General features: G+C 57.2%; 1 protein-coding gene across 1 annotated transcript in view; it reads right to left on the minus strand.

The window, feature by feature from the left end:
• Positions 1-3,780: 3,780 nt before the first annotated feature.
• Positions 3,781-13,558, minus strand: part of ZFHX2 (zinc finger homeobox 2) — a 29,080-nt gene continuing 19,302 nt past the window's right edge. The window contains exons 5-10 of the mRNA XM_007449565.1: positions 12,401-12,475; positions 11,912-11,970; positions 10,242-10,442; positions 9,721-9,847; positions 6,077-9,547; positions 3,781-5,819 (exon numbers count right to left, since the gene is read on the minus strand). Coding sequence (XP_007449627.1) covers positions 4,840-5,819; positions 6,077-9,547; positions 9,721-9,847; positions 10,242-10,442; positions 11,912-11,970; positions 12,401-12,475 — 4,913 coding nt within the window. The 3' untranslated portion in view covers positions 3,781-4,839. The remainder of the gene's footprint in view (positions 5,820-6,076; positions 9,548-9,720; positions 9,848-10,241; positions 10,443-11,911; positions 11,971-12,400; positions 12,476-13,558) is intronic.

Here is a 13,558-nt window from a genome sequence, read left to right on the forward strand (position 1 = left end):
CAGGCCAGTTGAGAAGACATGCTGCAGGTTGGGATATCAGGGAGGGACTGTGGATGTGGGGTGGTGCTGAGCTCCTGCTGATGACTTGTTCCAGTCTTTTAGCCACTGTTTGTTTAAGAGTGTTTGTATGGCTGGGGAGGAGTATGAGTCCATCCTGGTCACCTTTCCCCCCTCACTGTCTTTCTGGTCTGCCTGTAATCAACCTGCTTCCCCACTAGCCTCTAGCTAGACACCTCTCCATGACTGGGAGCTGCAAGAAACATGAGGCTCAGACTACTGGCAGGGAATAATGCCATTGACCCCTTGTCTCTCCTTTGTCTGAAGGCTGTGGGGATTCCCTATATGAAGGAGAATGATGGGGTGGGTCCTCACTCAATTTTATGTTCTTCTGGGAGTTTGTCTTTCCCCGGGAGGCTTTCCCTGGGGATCGATCACTTCCCGTCTTTCCCCAGATTTAACGAGTCCTGGCCTAGGTCTTCTACGAACATCCTCTCTGGCTTTTTTTTCATCTCATCTTTTCACAATTGTATCCACGCTGTAATGCTGTAAACCCCTGAGGCTGGGCCTATAGCCTTTCTTATTGTAGCCAGAACTTCGTTGGAATTGAGACATTTCTTCCTTACTCAATTCACTGAGAATGATATCCTTAGGGCTTACAGGTTTCTCATTAGTTGCTCCCCAATACCTGGCCCTTCATGTAACACAGGGTCCCAGCAGTTTATTCCTGTGTTTCATATAAGTTTTCCTCAGAGTTTCTTCCTGGTTTCTCTTCTCCCTCCCTCCGCTCCCTAGCCAGGCTCTTCTGTCCCCCAGATTATAGGGTTCCTGGTAAGGACAGCTACTCAGTCAGCTCCAGTCCACGACTGTGAATGTACATGGTGTCTCCACACCAGAGGAATTTAAGGTCCTTTCCCATGGATTAATGGTCAACATTTGGTCACCCTTCTTGACACTGGTTACATTTCTCTGTTTATAAGCTTTTCCTACTTCCTGTTGTGTGAAGAAAATTACTACGTATTGGAGGGTGTTTTTACTTAACGGGAGTATAGTTGATGACTCCGGGGCACGGCCCTTGTGCCTATATGCCCGTGGGGCCCATTCTTTCTGGCATTTGTGTGTATCCGTGTAGCTCTCTCTATACATGGTTCTGTTGCTGTTTCTGACGGTGTGCTTGCTTGCTTCATTGGTGCAGTCGTATACACAGAGCTCTGTATTTCAGATGTGAGTTATCTATACAGGGATGAATGATTAGAGGAGCGAATGTTTCTACTCCAGGGGCTAGAGGGTCGGGGGGGAAGAACAGGTCTCTTTCTGTGGTCCTATTGCAGACTCTGCCCCATTTGGCCACTACGGCTTCAGATTTTCTCATTTTCTTCCACAGACTTTGATTTTTGTTCCTAGTTGAGAACTGGGTACCTTAAGCCATCCCCATACAGGCTCTGGTTTAGAGCAAAGACAGCCAAGATCATTTCCACCTCCTGCTCCTGGTACTGACCCTGACAGTAAGTAGGGTGGATCAGAATTTGGATGCTTTAGGACCTGGGTATGTCAGAAACCCTAAGCCTTTGCCCCGAGCCATGGAAGACCAGTCTTATGAGCCCTTGATTCAGGCTCACTTTAGAGCTGGCGGGGAGGGGAGAGTACCACAAGATAGGTATGGATGTGCCACGTGCTCGAGTTGGTTTACTGCTCCACAGAAGCAACACATTTTAACCTGGGCGACTTGGCATTCACCTCTAGCATTCTGCGCGGGGCTGTGCTGACTCAGCCTCTGTCCACAGGAGCCACCCACTCACTGAATCTCCAGAGCAGAAGTGCTACTGCTGAGGATTGTGGTCTCAGGAAGGGGTTTGGGAGGAATGCTCCAGCCACTGGGAACATGGAATGGCACACCCTCCAGAAGCACGTTGACTGACCTAGGTCAGCAGTTGGCCAGGCTCTTCTGTCCCCCAGGTTATAGGGTTCCTGGTAAGGACAGCTACTCAGTCAGCTGTAGTCCACGACTGAATGTACATGGGATTCTCCACGCCAGGGAATCTGGGTGTAAGAGATTATTAACTCCTGGTGAAAATATTCATAGTTCAAACTAAAGCCAACCTACCCTGGCTGTAAATCCCTCAAATGCATGAAACCACACCTCTAATCATCCCATGCAAGGTGTTTGCCAAGGTTTTCTTTAAAACGTTCCCTCTTTTTCTCCCGTTTTTTGTTTTTTTTCTAATTTTTCTTTGTTTGTTTTCAACTTTTATACACATATCACATTCCCAGAAAGCACAGAGTGAAAAAGCTTCTTTCCTCATACACATGCTGCTAAGAAAATAGTTTTATACACAGAATTTCAACAGGAGAGAGAAAAGGATAGAGAGGGAGAGAGGGAGGGGTGCACGATAGATGCTGAGGTGGGGGAAAGGTGGGAGCAGCAACAGCAAGCCCATGGTTGGGCAGTTTCACTCTTCTTGCTTTGCATTTGTAACTGGCATTTTTGGCATCATCAGAATAACTAATCCACCCCACCCCTGATGTGCTAGGTTAGGAGCTTTTCATTTTAGAAATAAATGGGACCAGAAGTGAGATTCACAGAGCATATGGAGACTAGGAACTGAGCTAAGTTTTCCCTCCCCTTTTCTCTCCTCCTGTCTTTTCTGCACATAAGCCACTGCTTCAGTATTAACACGTTCAAGGAACAGACAGGCCAGGAAACCTAAATCCCAGGGCTGGCTGAATGTGTGTGTGTGTGTGTGTATATGAAATGGATACTGGTAGTAGAAGCAGCCTGACGGGAGAGTTTGGAAGGAGACTACCTAGAAAGGGGAGGTCTTAGGGGCAAGGGTCGTAGGAGAGACTACCTGGAGGACTGGGAAATTTTTGCAGGCTTTTCTTTGCTAAAACACCCACGTCTCCACCCAGTGCCACTGTGGCTGGGCTTTGGAGTTGCCACGGTTACTTGATGCTTACAGAGACAATGAGGTTAGAGGTGGGAAACCCTCTTCTAGCGCACTCCTCATCTGTTGGTTCCCTTGGTGATCTCACTCTATCAAAGGTTCACCTTGCGCTTCAGTCATCTCCTTGCCCACCCATCCCCTTAGCTGTCATCAGCTCGAGACCCCATGAGCTTCATAGGGAGGCCCTGACTCCTCTGTGTGTGTGTGTTGTGGGGGTACCTCCAGCAGCAGCTGCTGCTTCCTGGAGGAGATGGGCCAGGCCGGAGGAAGCAGGGGGAGAGGATGGGGTGGTGTGGGAAGAACACAGACAGGGAATAAGGGTCCCCACAAAGGCAAAAAGGTTCAAGAAGTGCCAGAAATCTGAAGGGAGCACCAGGAAGGGAATGGGAGGAGAGGTTCATGAAAGAAGTGAATGAGAGGAGACGGTGGCAGCTACATGAAAGGGAAGCATACCCAAGGTTCAGAAACCAGACTGCCTGGCCTAGTCCACCCCTTTCCTCCTGAGACGGCCAAGCTACTTTCAGTGACACTGACTTTTGTAACTCACAGCTGAGAATGAGGGGATGTTTGTTACCTGTCCTGATAAATACTGAATTCAGGGGGCAAGGATGGGGTTCTCTCCCCAGCCTCCAGGCTCTTCTCCCCATTACCAGCTCCTGCTTCTGAGGCCGGGCACAGCCAGGGCAGGGCTACACTCCCGTTAGTCTTGTGGACCACTGAACCCAAGCAAGGACTTAAAGCCATTTGATCTTCCAGAGACAAGGTGGTTCAAAGACCCTTGAACCCTTAAAATGGGGTGGGGTGGGGAGTGACACAAACAGGAAAAAAACCTCTTGTTTGATGGGAGAGTTTTCAGGCTTTTTTCTTTTTTTCCTGTGTTTTCCAAGTCTGTTTTTCATTAGTTCATTCCTCTGGTCTCTCCATCTCTCTCTCCCGCATGTGTGTGCGTGCTCTCTCTCGTGCTCGTGGTTTTTTTTTTTTTTTGGTTGTGTGTTTCAGTTTTTCTTTAAAGAACTTTGGATTTGCCGTTGGTGGGCAGCGCCGGTCCTGGAGGCTGGACCGCCACGTGGCAGGGCTGGGACAAAGGGGAGGCCGACGGCTGCTGAGAGGATCTCTGTGTTTAAAGCCTTTGAGAATAAGTTACTGCAGTTTCCAGGGTGCAGGGTCAGGGCTGGCAGAGGGGTTCCTGGCCGTGGCTTCCCCTAGAGTTCAGACCACAGGGGCTCCCCTGTCAGGTGAGGAGGGAGGGGTGTGAGGAGAGTGAGCTGGGAGCACTTCTCCCCGCTGACCTCCAGTTTGGTTAGAGTTTCGTGGGCTCCCTGCCCATCCCAGGCTCCAACCTTGGGAGCCAACTGAGTATTTGGAAAGAGTTTGTGAGCGGTATGGCGCTCTACGTGAGGCGGGTAGGAAGTTTATTTTCCTTCCCCCTTCCTTGTTTGGGTTTTCTTTTTCCTTTCTTCTTTTTTTTTTTTTTTGGTGTTTTCTCAGTCAGTGGAACAGCATGGGATAACATATTTGTGTGTTTATAAGAGTTGGAGGGGTGACTGGGAATTCAGTAGGAAAGAGGCTGTAGGAAGATGAAACCAAGGATAGAGTTTGTGTCTGGTGGGTAGGGTGGATGTGAATGAATAATTGAGATGGCAAGATGGATGTGTTGCCCGTGAAGACCAAGGGGCAAGGATTTGTGAAGGATCTGTGTGTCTGGGGGTGGAGGAGGAGGCAGGACTCTGCTGGAGGTGGGGTGTGTGAAGCCCACTGAGGGTGGGAACTGAGAGATTCCCAGGGGGGTGGGCAGGGCCAAGGGTGGGGTTAGGGATTTGAGCTCCCACCAGACACCCCTTGGGGTAAGAGAAGGAGCCCCGAGGCCCTCCCTGCCCCCGCGTCTTGGTTTCTCTGTTTATAAAGCTAGAAGTGGAGAGGTAGTAGCAGTTTTTGGGTTGGAGTCCGTGTGAGGTAATCTTGCTTCCTCTTTGGCAAAAGCCACAGCAGCCGTGGCGGCAGTGGCGGCGTTGGTGGCAGTGCCAGGTGGGCCGCCTGGGGGCGGGGCCGCCTTGCGCCTGTGGGCCGAGGAGCGCAGGTGCGAGGCCAGGGCTTCTCGCCCACTCAGCAGCACCTCACATGCCAGGCAGTGGTAGGTGCAGATGGGCACCCGCAGTGGGGGGGGCATGGAACCCCCGGAGCCCCGCCCAAAGAAGCAGAAGGATCTCTGGTGAGCAGTGGCCAGGGCCTCCCCGTCAAATGCCATCTTGCACTGGCGGCAAAGGTAGCGGTGGGTCACGTCCACGGTGGAGATGCCCGTGCTGCCTGTCAGCAGCTCGTCGGCCTCCCCCGCCTCCCCCTCCCCCGGAGCAGGCAGTTCAGGCGGCTTCGGAGGCGCTGTGGCTATGGGCTCGGGGGCCTGGGGCGGTGGCTGGAGGAGGGCATTGGGGAGCAGTCCGATGAGGGTCTGAGGTATCACGGGGTTCATGGGAAACAGTCCCTTCTTCATGCCATAGAGCTGTTGGAAGTAGGCCCCCTGTAACTGAGGGCCAAAGACAGCTGGCGGCGTGGCCCCCCCTGCAGAGGGCAACGGGAAGGGCAGGAACTGGCCCCCCAGCAGGGCTGGGACAGTGGCCTTCAATGCTTTGAGGTTCTTGAGGGCGTCGGTGGAGGAGTTGGCGGGGGCTGCAGCTGGCTTTCGCTCACCGGAGACCTTGTCCCCAGAGGGTTCAGTAGGCGGGCCTGGGGCAGGGTCAGTGGTGCCTACTGTGGAGGTGTTGGTGTGGTCAGGCATAGGTCTCTGAGGTAAGGGGCAGCCTGGGCCAGCAGTCTGGACCACTGTGGTAGCAGGCAGGACCGAAGTGGCGAGGCCAAGGAGGCCTGAGGAGGCTGCAGGGCCTAGGAAGATGAAGAGTGCTGATTAGCCACCTCCTGGGGCTGCCATCCTTCCTGCTGGAGGCCACCTCCAGCCACGTGCTCATGCGTCCCCACCGCCTGGCCTCCCTGCTCCCCCTCCTCCCTTTACCCCACCAGCTGGAAACACAGGGAGGCCAGGGAGGAGACTGGAGATGGGAGGAGTCAAGAAGGAAAAGGAAGGGCACCTCATTAGAGGGAGATGCCCTCTGAAGTCCAGCTTCTCCCAACCTCTCACTCACCTGCGCTGAAAGGAGCTAAGCTGCCCAGCGGGGGCTGGGCCAGAGCTGGGCCAGACAAGAGGACCGGGGCCAGGCGAGGCAGAGCCGGGGCAGCCCCGAGGGGCACAGAGGCAGGTGTGGTGGCAGGTGGAGCCTTGGGAGCGGGGGGTGCCTCGGGTGCTGGGGCCAAGTCGTAGCACTTGCTTTCACTCTTCAGCTGGGCTCGGACTGCCTCCTTGAGCTTGGCCAGGTGCTGGCGGGAAAAGAGGTGGCCTCGGCAGGAGACATAGAAGTCATACTTGACATCACAGTAGGGGCAGTCGGTGCGCTGGGCTCCCAAGGGGCCCTCACTGCTGCCCCCAGCCCCACCGACTGCTGCCCCCTGCAGCTTGGCCTTCTTCTCCTTGGCACGAGCATTCTGGAACCAGACCTGGATGACTCTCTTGGGCAGCCCAATCTCCTCCCCCAGCACCTCGCACTCCTGCATGGTAGGGGTACGGTAGGCTTCATAGCAGGCTTTCATGATCTTTAGCTGCAGACTGCTCATCTGGGTCCTGTAGCGCCGCTGCCCCATTCCGTCTGGGACCCCAGCCCCACCTCCTGGGCCCCCATTTGTCCCTCCAGCCCCAGGGGACTCTGGTTCAGCCAGGCTGGAAGCTGACGAATCACTTAAATCCCCTGCAGATGGACTGCAAGCCTCACTCTCTGGAGAAGCTTTAGATGGTTCCTCTGGGCCCTCATCCTCGTTGGGTGGAGGGGGAGGTGGGAGAGGTAGAGTTGGCTCTGGTGTCAGAGTGGGGGCCTCTTTCCCAGGTGGCAGGAAAGGCAGAGGCCCAGCAGCAGGGGTGACCGTGGGGTAGGGAAAAGCGGGTGTTTCCCTCTTTGGGGCCTCCCTCCCAGCCCCATCATCCACCTTGCCCAGCAAGTGGTTGAACTTGGGGAAGGGTGCGGGGCTGGGTGTGACGGGGACCTTGACTGCCGGACTGGGCACCGCCCCGGGGGTGCTTCGGAACTGGCCCTTCCTCTCCCGGGCCCTGGTGTTCTGGAACCAGACCTGCACCACTCGCTTCTTGAGCCCCACCTCCTCGGAGATGCAGTCGAGCATCTTGCGCGTCGGGTTGGAGTCCTGCATGTACCAGCGGTACAGGATCTCCAGCTGCTCGGGCAGGATGGTGGTGCGCAGGCGCTTATCCCTGGGGGGCTCACCCTCCCCACCCACCCCTGCTTCGCTGCCCGTGGGTGACAGGCTACCGTCCTCGTGCTTCCGTTTGAGGGGTGGCCCTGGCACTGGTGGAGTGCCTGGCACCGGAGGGTTTCGCTCCCCGAACACCAGCAAGGGCAGCTCTAGGAGGTGGGGGGCAGTGCTGGGCTGCACAGGTGGCAGGAAGTGGAGCCGGCGGTGACTGGTCAGGAGGTCCTGGCTGGGGAAAGACATGGTGCACTGGTCACAGGTGTGGACAGGGGAGGGCGAGCGAGGGGCCCTCCCTTCAGGCTCTTTGCCTCCTAGCTTTGTGGCCTCTGCTTGGCCCAGCTCTTCCATGTCTGGAGGTTCTGGTGATGGGCCCTCAGGCCCCGCTGGGGGTTCCGGGCCCTGTTCCTCCTCTGCGTCTTCCTCCTCTGCGTCTTCCTCCTCTTCCCCTCTCTCTGCCTCTTCCTTCTCTTCCGGATGCTGGTCGTCATAGCATTTCTTGAGGTGCCGCACCAAGTCAAACACACAGGAGAAGGTGGCGCGGCAGCGCCGGCAGCCAGAGGCTCCCCCAGTGCCTCCCCCGCTGGGCACAGGCCCGCTGTCGCCGGCACTTTTGCGAGCCTTCTGGCGGGCGTTCTGGAACCACACCACCACCACACGGCTAGCCAGGCCCAAGAGACTTGCGAGCCGCTCCACCTCTCCGTCCTTGGGGTAGGCGCTGGTCTCAAAGAAAGACTGCAGGGCTTGGGTCTGGAACTCTGTGAACTTGGTTCTGGAGAAGCGGCGGCCTGCAGGCACTAGGGGAGGAAGATTCCCTCTGGAGCTTTCTTCCTCCTCTGGGGGCCAGCGTCCTCCTGCCCGGCCTCGCTCCTCAGAGGGGCGGGCCCCCCCTGCCTCAGGCTCTGGGACCAGGAAAGGTGGGCCCAGGTGGGGAGCAGGTGAATCCAGAGGCCCATCGGGAGGTTTGGGGGACCCTGCCGGGGGTGGGTAGAGGCTGTCATAGCTCTTTCGAAACTGAGCGGCGTATCGGCTCAGGGCCTCGAAGGGCAGAAAGCGGCGGTGCACGTGCTCCTCGTGTGTCTTGAGGATGAGCATGTTGGAGAAGAGCTTCCCACAGGCCCCGCAGGCCAGCTTGTCCCCACCCCCCAGGGCCTCGGGTGGGGGGGGTGTTGGGGGAGGGGGCACAGCCTGCTTCCCTTCATTGTACTGGATCACCAGCTCAAAGCCAAAGTTTTCTAGAAGGGCTTTGGCTGCAGTGCGGGCTGCCTCGTTGGGCATTGGCTGGGGGGGTGAGCTGGGCGCCGTCTCGTTCCCCTCTTCCGCCGCGGGTGGCCGCTCCCACTCTCGCTCAGCCAGCTCGGCCTTAGGGGGCGGGGGAGGAGGGGTGGCGGCCGGCAGGGACAGCAGGGGCGCGGGTCCAGCCAGTGCCAGTTTGGGCCCTACCTTGAGGTCATGGAGGTAGAAGGGCAGGAGCAGCTGCTGCTGCTGGAGCTTAAACAGGGACTCGGGCACCAGAGGGAAGGAGGGCAGGACTGGTGGGGCGAAGAGTGGGGCTGGGAATCGGTGCAGGTCCAGGGGAGGTGGGGGAGGGGACAGGAAGGGCAGTCCACCAGACACGAAGCCACCAGGGTCAGGGCCCTTCTTCTCAGTGCCCACCTCCCCCTCAGTCTCGCCTTCCTTGGGCTCTTCCGGGCCACGCTCTGGCCCCTCGGCCTTGGTGTCCGTCTTGGCTCCCCTCGAGCGAGTCTGGTGCAGGACAGAGCGCATGTGGATCTCCAGGGTGGAGCTCTGGTTGTACGAGACGCGGCAGACCGTGCACTTAAAGGGCTTGTCTGTGGCAGCGGCGGGGGCGGGCGCGGCACCGGCTTCCCCGCGGGCAGGCCCGGAGGGGTCAGTGGCAGCCTTCTTCATCTTGTGCAGGTGGGAGACCGAGTTATAATGGACCAGGAGGATGTTCTTCTGCGTGAAGGACTCCTTACACACAGTGCACTTGTAGGGCCGGGCAGGGTCGAGAAACTTGTCCAGGGCAAAGTTGGTGGTCTTCCGATAGGTCAGAGGGTGGCGAGAGTCAGCCGGAGCTGGCTCTGCCAGGCGGGGCTCCCCGCCAGCCCCCTCTTCCTCCTCAGCCGTGGTGGGTGGAGGAGCTACCTCGTCAGCTTGGGCATCGGGCCGAGGGGCTGGAGACGGGGCTGGAGAAGGGGGCTGGTCAGGGCTTCCCATGGGCTTGTCTGGGGCCTCGGCTGAGGGCAGGGGAGGCTCAGGAAGAGGATCGGGACTGGCTTCCGGGGTCAGGTGAGGGCCTTCTAGGGGAGAGAGAAGGGGGCGCAGTGAGAAGGGAACCTTGTCTAAGTCAGACCCCACCCACTCAATATCTAGGGCAACTCATCCTTGCCTTGGTTGTCTTTAGACCTTCTTGGTCCGAGGAATCCAGGTCCCCTTTCCTGCCACCTTGGGAGGTCTGCCCTCCCTTCCTTACCTGCTGCTTGGTCTCTGCTGGGCACAGGCTCTGGCCCGGGAGCGGGGGGCTCTGGGCCATCCCCCAGAGGGCTTAGAGCGGGCCCAGGCAGCACTTTGGTCATCAAGGTCATCTCTACAGTTGTGGCCTGCGATGGAAGAGATCCCAGTGACTTCCCACCACCGTCCCACTACCCCAGACCCCCCAGCTCTGCACCTGTATCTGTGCCCAGCCCAGCTCCAGACTCCTCTGTGGACAAACCTCCCACCTAACTTCTGCCTTCCCCACGGAGGGGAGGGCCTGGGCTGCTGCCTGTCCTGTCTGGCAGCCGTGCCTGCTGTGGAACAGCTCCTCTCAGGCCCGAAGGGCGCTTCCTCCCCAGCGAGTAGAGGCTCTGGACAGGTTCGGCTCTGAGGTTCCCTCCAGCTCTAAACTCCACCTTCAAATCCACGCAGAGCCACTCCCCTCAGCACACACAGCTGCCCGGACAGACACCGCGGCCTCTGCCTCCCCTCCTGCCCGGCCCCCCAGCCTGTACTCACCGCGAGCAGCAGCCTCTCAACGCACTCGGGCACCACGTTGTGCAGGTGGCTGAGGTGGAAGTGCAGGGCAGGCCGGCCCACCAGCTGCTCCTGGCACAGAGGGCACCGGTACTTGGGCTGCACTGCGTGCTGGGAGAGCGCGTGCGCCCTCACCTCCTCGGACTCTGGGCTCAGGAAACTGCAGTATGGACAGCAGAACACCTGGGGCACACAGGCGGTGGGGGGAAGTGTCAGGGAGGGGTGGGACTCACCATCACTCACCCGGACACAGCCTGGTCCTACCCCTGCTGGAGGAGTTCCAGTCCTGAAAGCTGGCTCCTCCCTCGCTTCACTCGGAAGCGGGGACAAAGGCCTAGGCTGGGCTGCCCTGGCTGGCCCGCCTTCTCTGTCCTGCCCTCTCTCTCCATCCTGGCCTCTCTCTTCCCCTGTCTCTGCTGCCCTACTACGTTCTCCAGCCGACAGGACGGCCCTGTACCTACCTCCTCTGATTTAGTTTTCTTTTCTTAACCTGCCCCCACCCTGCCTGTGCTCCTCCATGAAATAACTCCCCTTGCTTCTGACACTTCCTGGACCCAGAGGCTCCTGAATCCCTGCCACTCTGCCTCTCCAAGGTCCCTGGACTAAGCGGGGCGCTCCCTACCTGTCTGCTCAGAAGCCGGCTCTTTCTCCCTCCTTCCCACTTTCTTTGCCTGCCTTTTTCTCCCCTTCCCTTTTTAATGTAAACAAACACCACAGCTCCCCCAGTGGCCCTGGAAAATTCTGGCCTGGCGCTGTTGGCGCATTCCCGCCGTACCTCCAGAGGGTGGGGCTGGGGAGCCTGGGGTGGGGCGTGAAGGCCCCTCTACTTCCGCCTCAGTCACCTGACTGCCTGACCTGCAGCCTGCATTTCCTCTCCTGTCGCCTGTGCCACTGGTCCAGGCCCGCATGTCAGGGAGGGGATGACCATAAAGGAAAGGTATCCGGACGCTCATCTTAACGCACCTAGCCCTGGGAGCAGATAGCTGGAACAGGAGTTAGGAGGCAGGGGAGCTGAGGACATAAGCCGTCACTGCAGCAGTTTGCAGTCGTAATACGCACGGCATATTGCAGTCCAGTTTGGAGAGCTAGGAGGCACAGGGTGGCACCTCAAAACCAAAGGCTGGGAATCCCCTCAGAATGAACCCTCTCAGGCCACAGAGCTAAGCTACTCTTGGGCCCTGCCTAGGTCAGCCACTCGGAGACTTGCAGAGCTTGCTGTCTGTGTGGATCATCTGGGTCAGTTCCTCTAGCCTGAGGAAGGAGGTGCCAGGGCAGTTCCACCCAGGCTCAGGGTTCTCTGTAGAAGACGAACTTCACATCTTTCTGCTCCCAACAGGAATAAAGAGCTGGGCAGCAGCTAGTGTTTTATTGTTGCCTTTCTCTTTTCATTTTGTCTCCCTCTGTGCTCCACCACTCAGGGCCAGCTCAGCTGGTCCTCACATCCGGTAACTGGACCTAGGTGCAATTTCTGAAATGTTGTACTTGGAGTGACGTAAGTCACAAGCATGATAAAATTAGATCTGCCTTTGGTCTGAAATCTATTGTCTGTAAAGATCTACTAATTAGAAGTTCAGCCTTTAGGGTATGAGCAGATCTCAGTAAAATTAGACGCCCCCCGCCACCAAGATCTTCCCAGTTACCCCGGTTCTGACCGTGGTCTGGTCGGCACTGTCTCCAGGAGGGCCAGTCTTGTTCTCTGCCTCTTCAGAAGCTGAAGATGAAAGGAGAGATTAAGAGACTCTGACAGCCCCTCCCTCTTCCTTTCACAGACCCCCCCCCCACCCTTAAGATGACCTGATTTGTAGCAGAGGGCTTCCAAGGTAGGGGTGGGCTCTGGGGAAAGGGAGAAAGGGCAGGGAAGCACAGAACTGCACTCAGTACAGGGAGTGGAGCTTGGCAGGGCTGAGCCCGGGTTAGCGGGATGGCCAGAGGGCAAAAGCACCCAGCTTTCTGTGGCTCCGCCTCCCTTCCCTCTGATGAGCCCTTTCTTTTGATCACTTTAGCTCCTTCTGCACAGGAGGCCTTGCTGGGTGTCTGGATTACCGCAAGGTCCCATGAGCACCTCAGAATGTATAATATTAGGACTGGGGGGTGAGGAGGGCAAGGGATGGAGAAAGAAATGGACCAGATGAGCAACTCACCCAATTGTTCTGTCTTATTCTGGGCATCTTTTTCAGGGGTGGGTGGCTCAGCTAAGGGGGTGACAGGAGCCTTCCCTGTGTAGGATGAAGGGAGAGTCAATTTAAAAGGATGAAGCATCAGAGGAGGGAGGACATAGGGCAGAGGAAGAAGCAGGACAAGCAGCCAGGCAGTAAAGGGAGAAGATGGATAGATGAATCAATAGGCAGGAGAGGACAAAAAGCCGCCAAAAAGAAATACAGAGGATGAGGGGGGGAAATTACAGTGTTGGAACTGGTAGAGCCTAAGAAATCATCTCTGCGAGTCTAGCCCCGTCATTAAAGATGAGGGAACAGGTCCAGCAGCAGGTGACAGAAACAGGACCAAACTCAGCTCCCTGTCTTGACTGATCCTGGAAGAAGGGAGCCCAGAAATGTAGAGTGAGGGGCGCCGAAGAGGGAAGGTGAGATTGAAAGGAAGCAGCTGCAGTGAGCAGGAGGCGGCAGGTCTAGCTGGGAGAGGAGATTACCACTTAAGCAAGAATTGACAGATGTGTAGGAATTTATTTTCGGTGGCGGCCTAATTAAAGTGTTAAAGTTCCTTAACTCCATTCAGTCCTGCTCCAGGATCGTTAGCTATTGATCTGGGCCCCTCCGGCACTTAACTCCAGCCAGTGTATTGGCAATTCAATTAGCACCAGTCAATGCTGCCTGTTCCTGGTTCCTGCTGCCCCTGTCCTCACCCTTGCCCACCGCCGGCCTCTGCAAAGCCTGGACACCTGTGCCCAGCTCTCACGGCCCCTTCCAGGCTCTTCTGCACCCTCTGGATCAATGGTGCCTGGCGGGCTCTGCCCAGTCTCTCTCGTACAACCTCAGCTGCCTAAGGGGGACCCTAAGCCCAGCCTTCGGACTGAAGACCTCCTAGGAGACAGGAAGAGGCTGGGGAGCTCATCAAGGGCTTCCCATCCTGCTGCCTTCGGGCCATGCCCCCAGCTCCCACCTCCTTCCGACAAGTTCTGGCCCAGCCCAAAGCTGATTCTATTCTTCTCTGTTTTTCTCCCTTCCTCCTTCCAGACCAGCTGCTACCACACCTCACACACGCCCCGCCCCCCGCCCACCCCAAGCTTTGCCAGCACACCAGTCACCACTCACTGGGTGGTTCCTTCTCACCTCCATTCCTGC

This window comes from Lipotes vexillifer, unplaced genomic scaffold (genome assembly GCF_000442215.2).
Source record: "Lipotes vexillifer unplaced genomic scaffold, Lipotes_vexillifer_v1.1 scaffold1093, whole genome shotgun sequence".
Taxonomy (NCBI): Eukaryota; Metazoa; Chordata; class Mammalia; order Artiodactyla; family Lipotidae; genus Lipotes; species Lipotes vexillifer.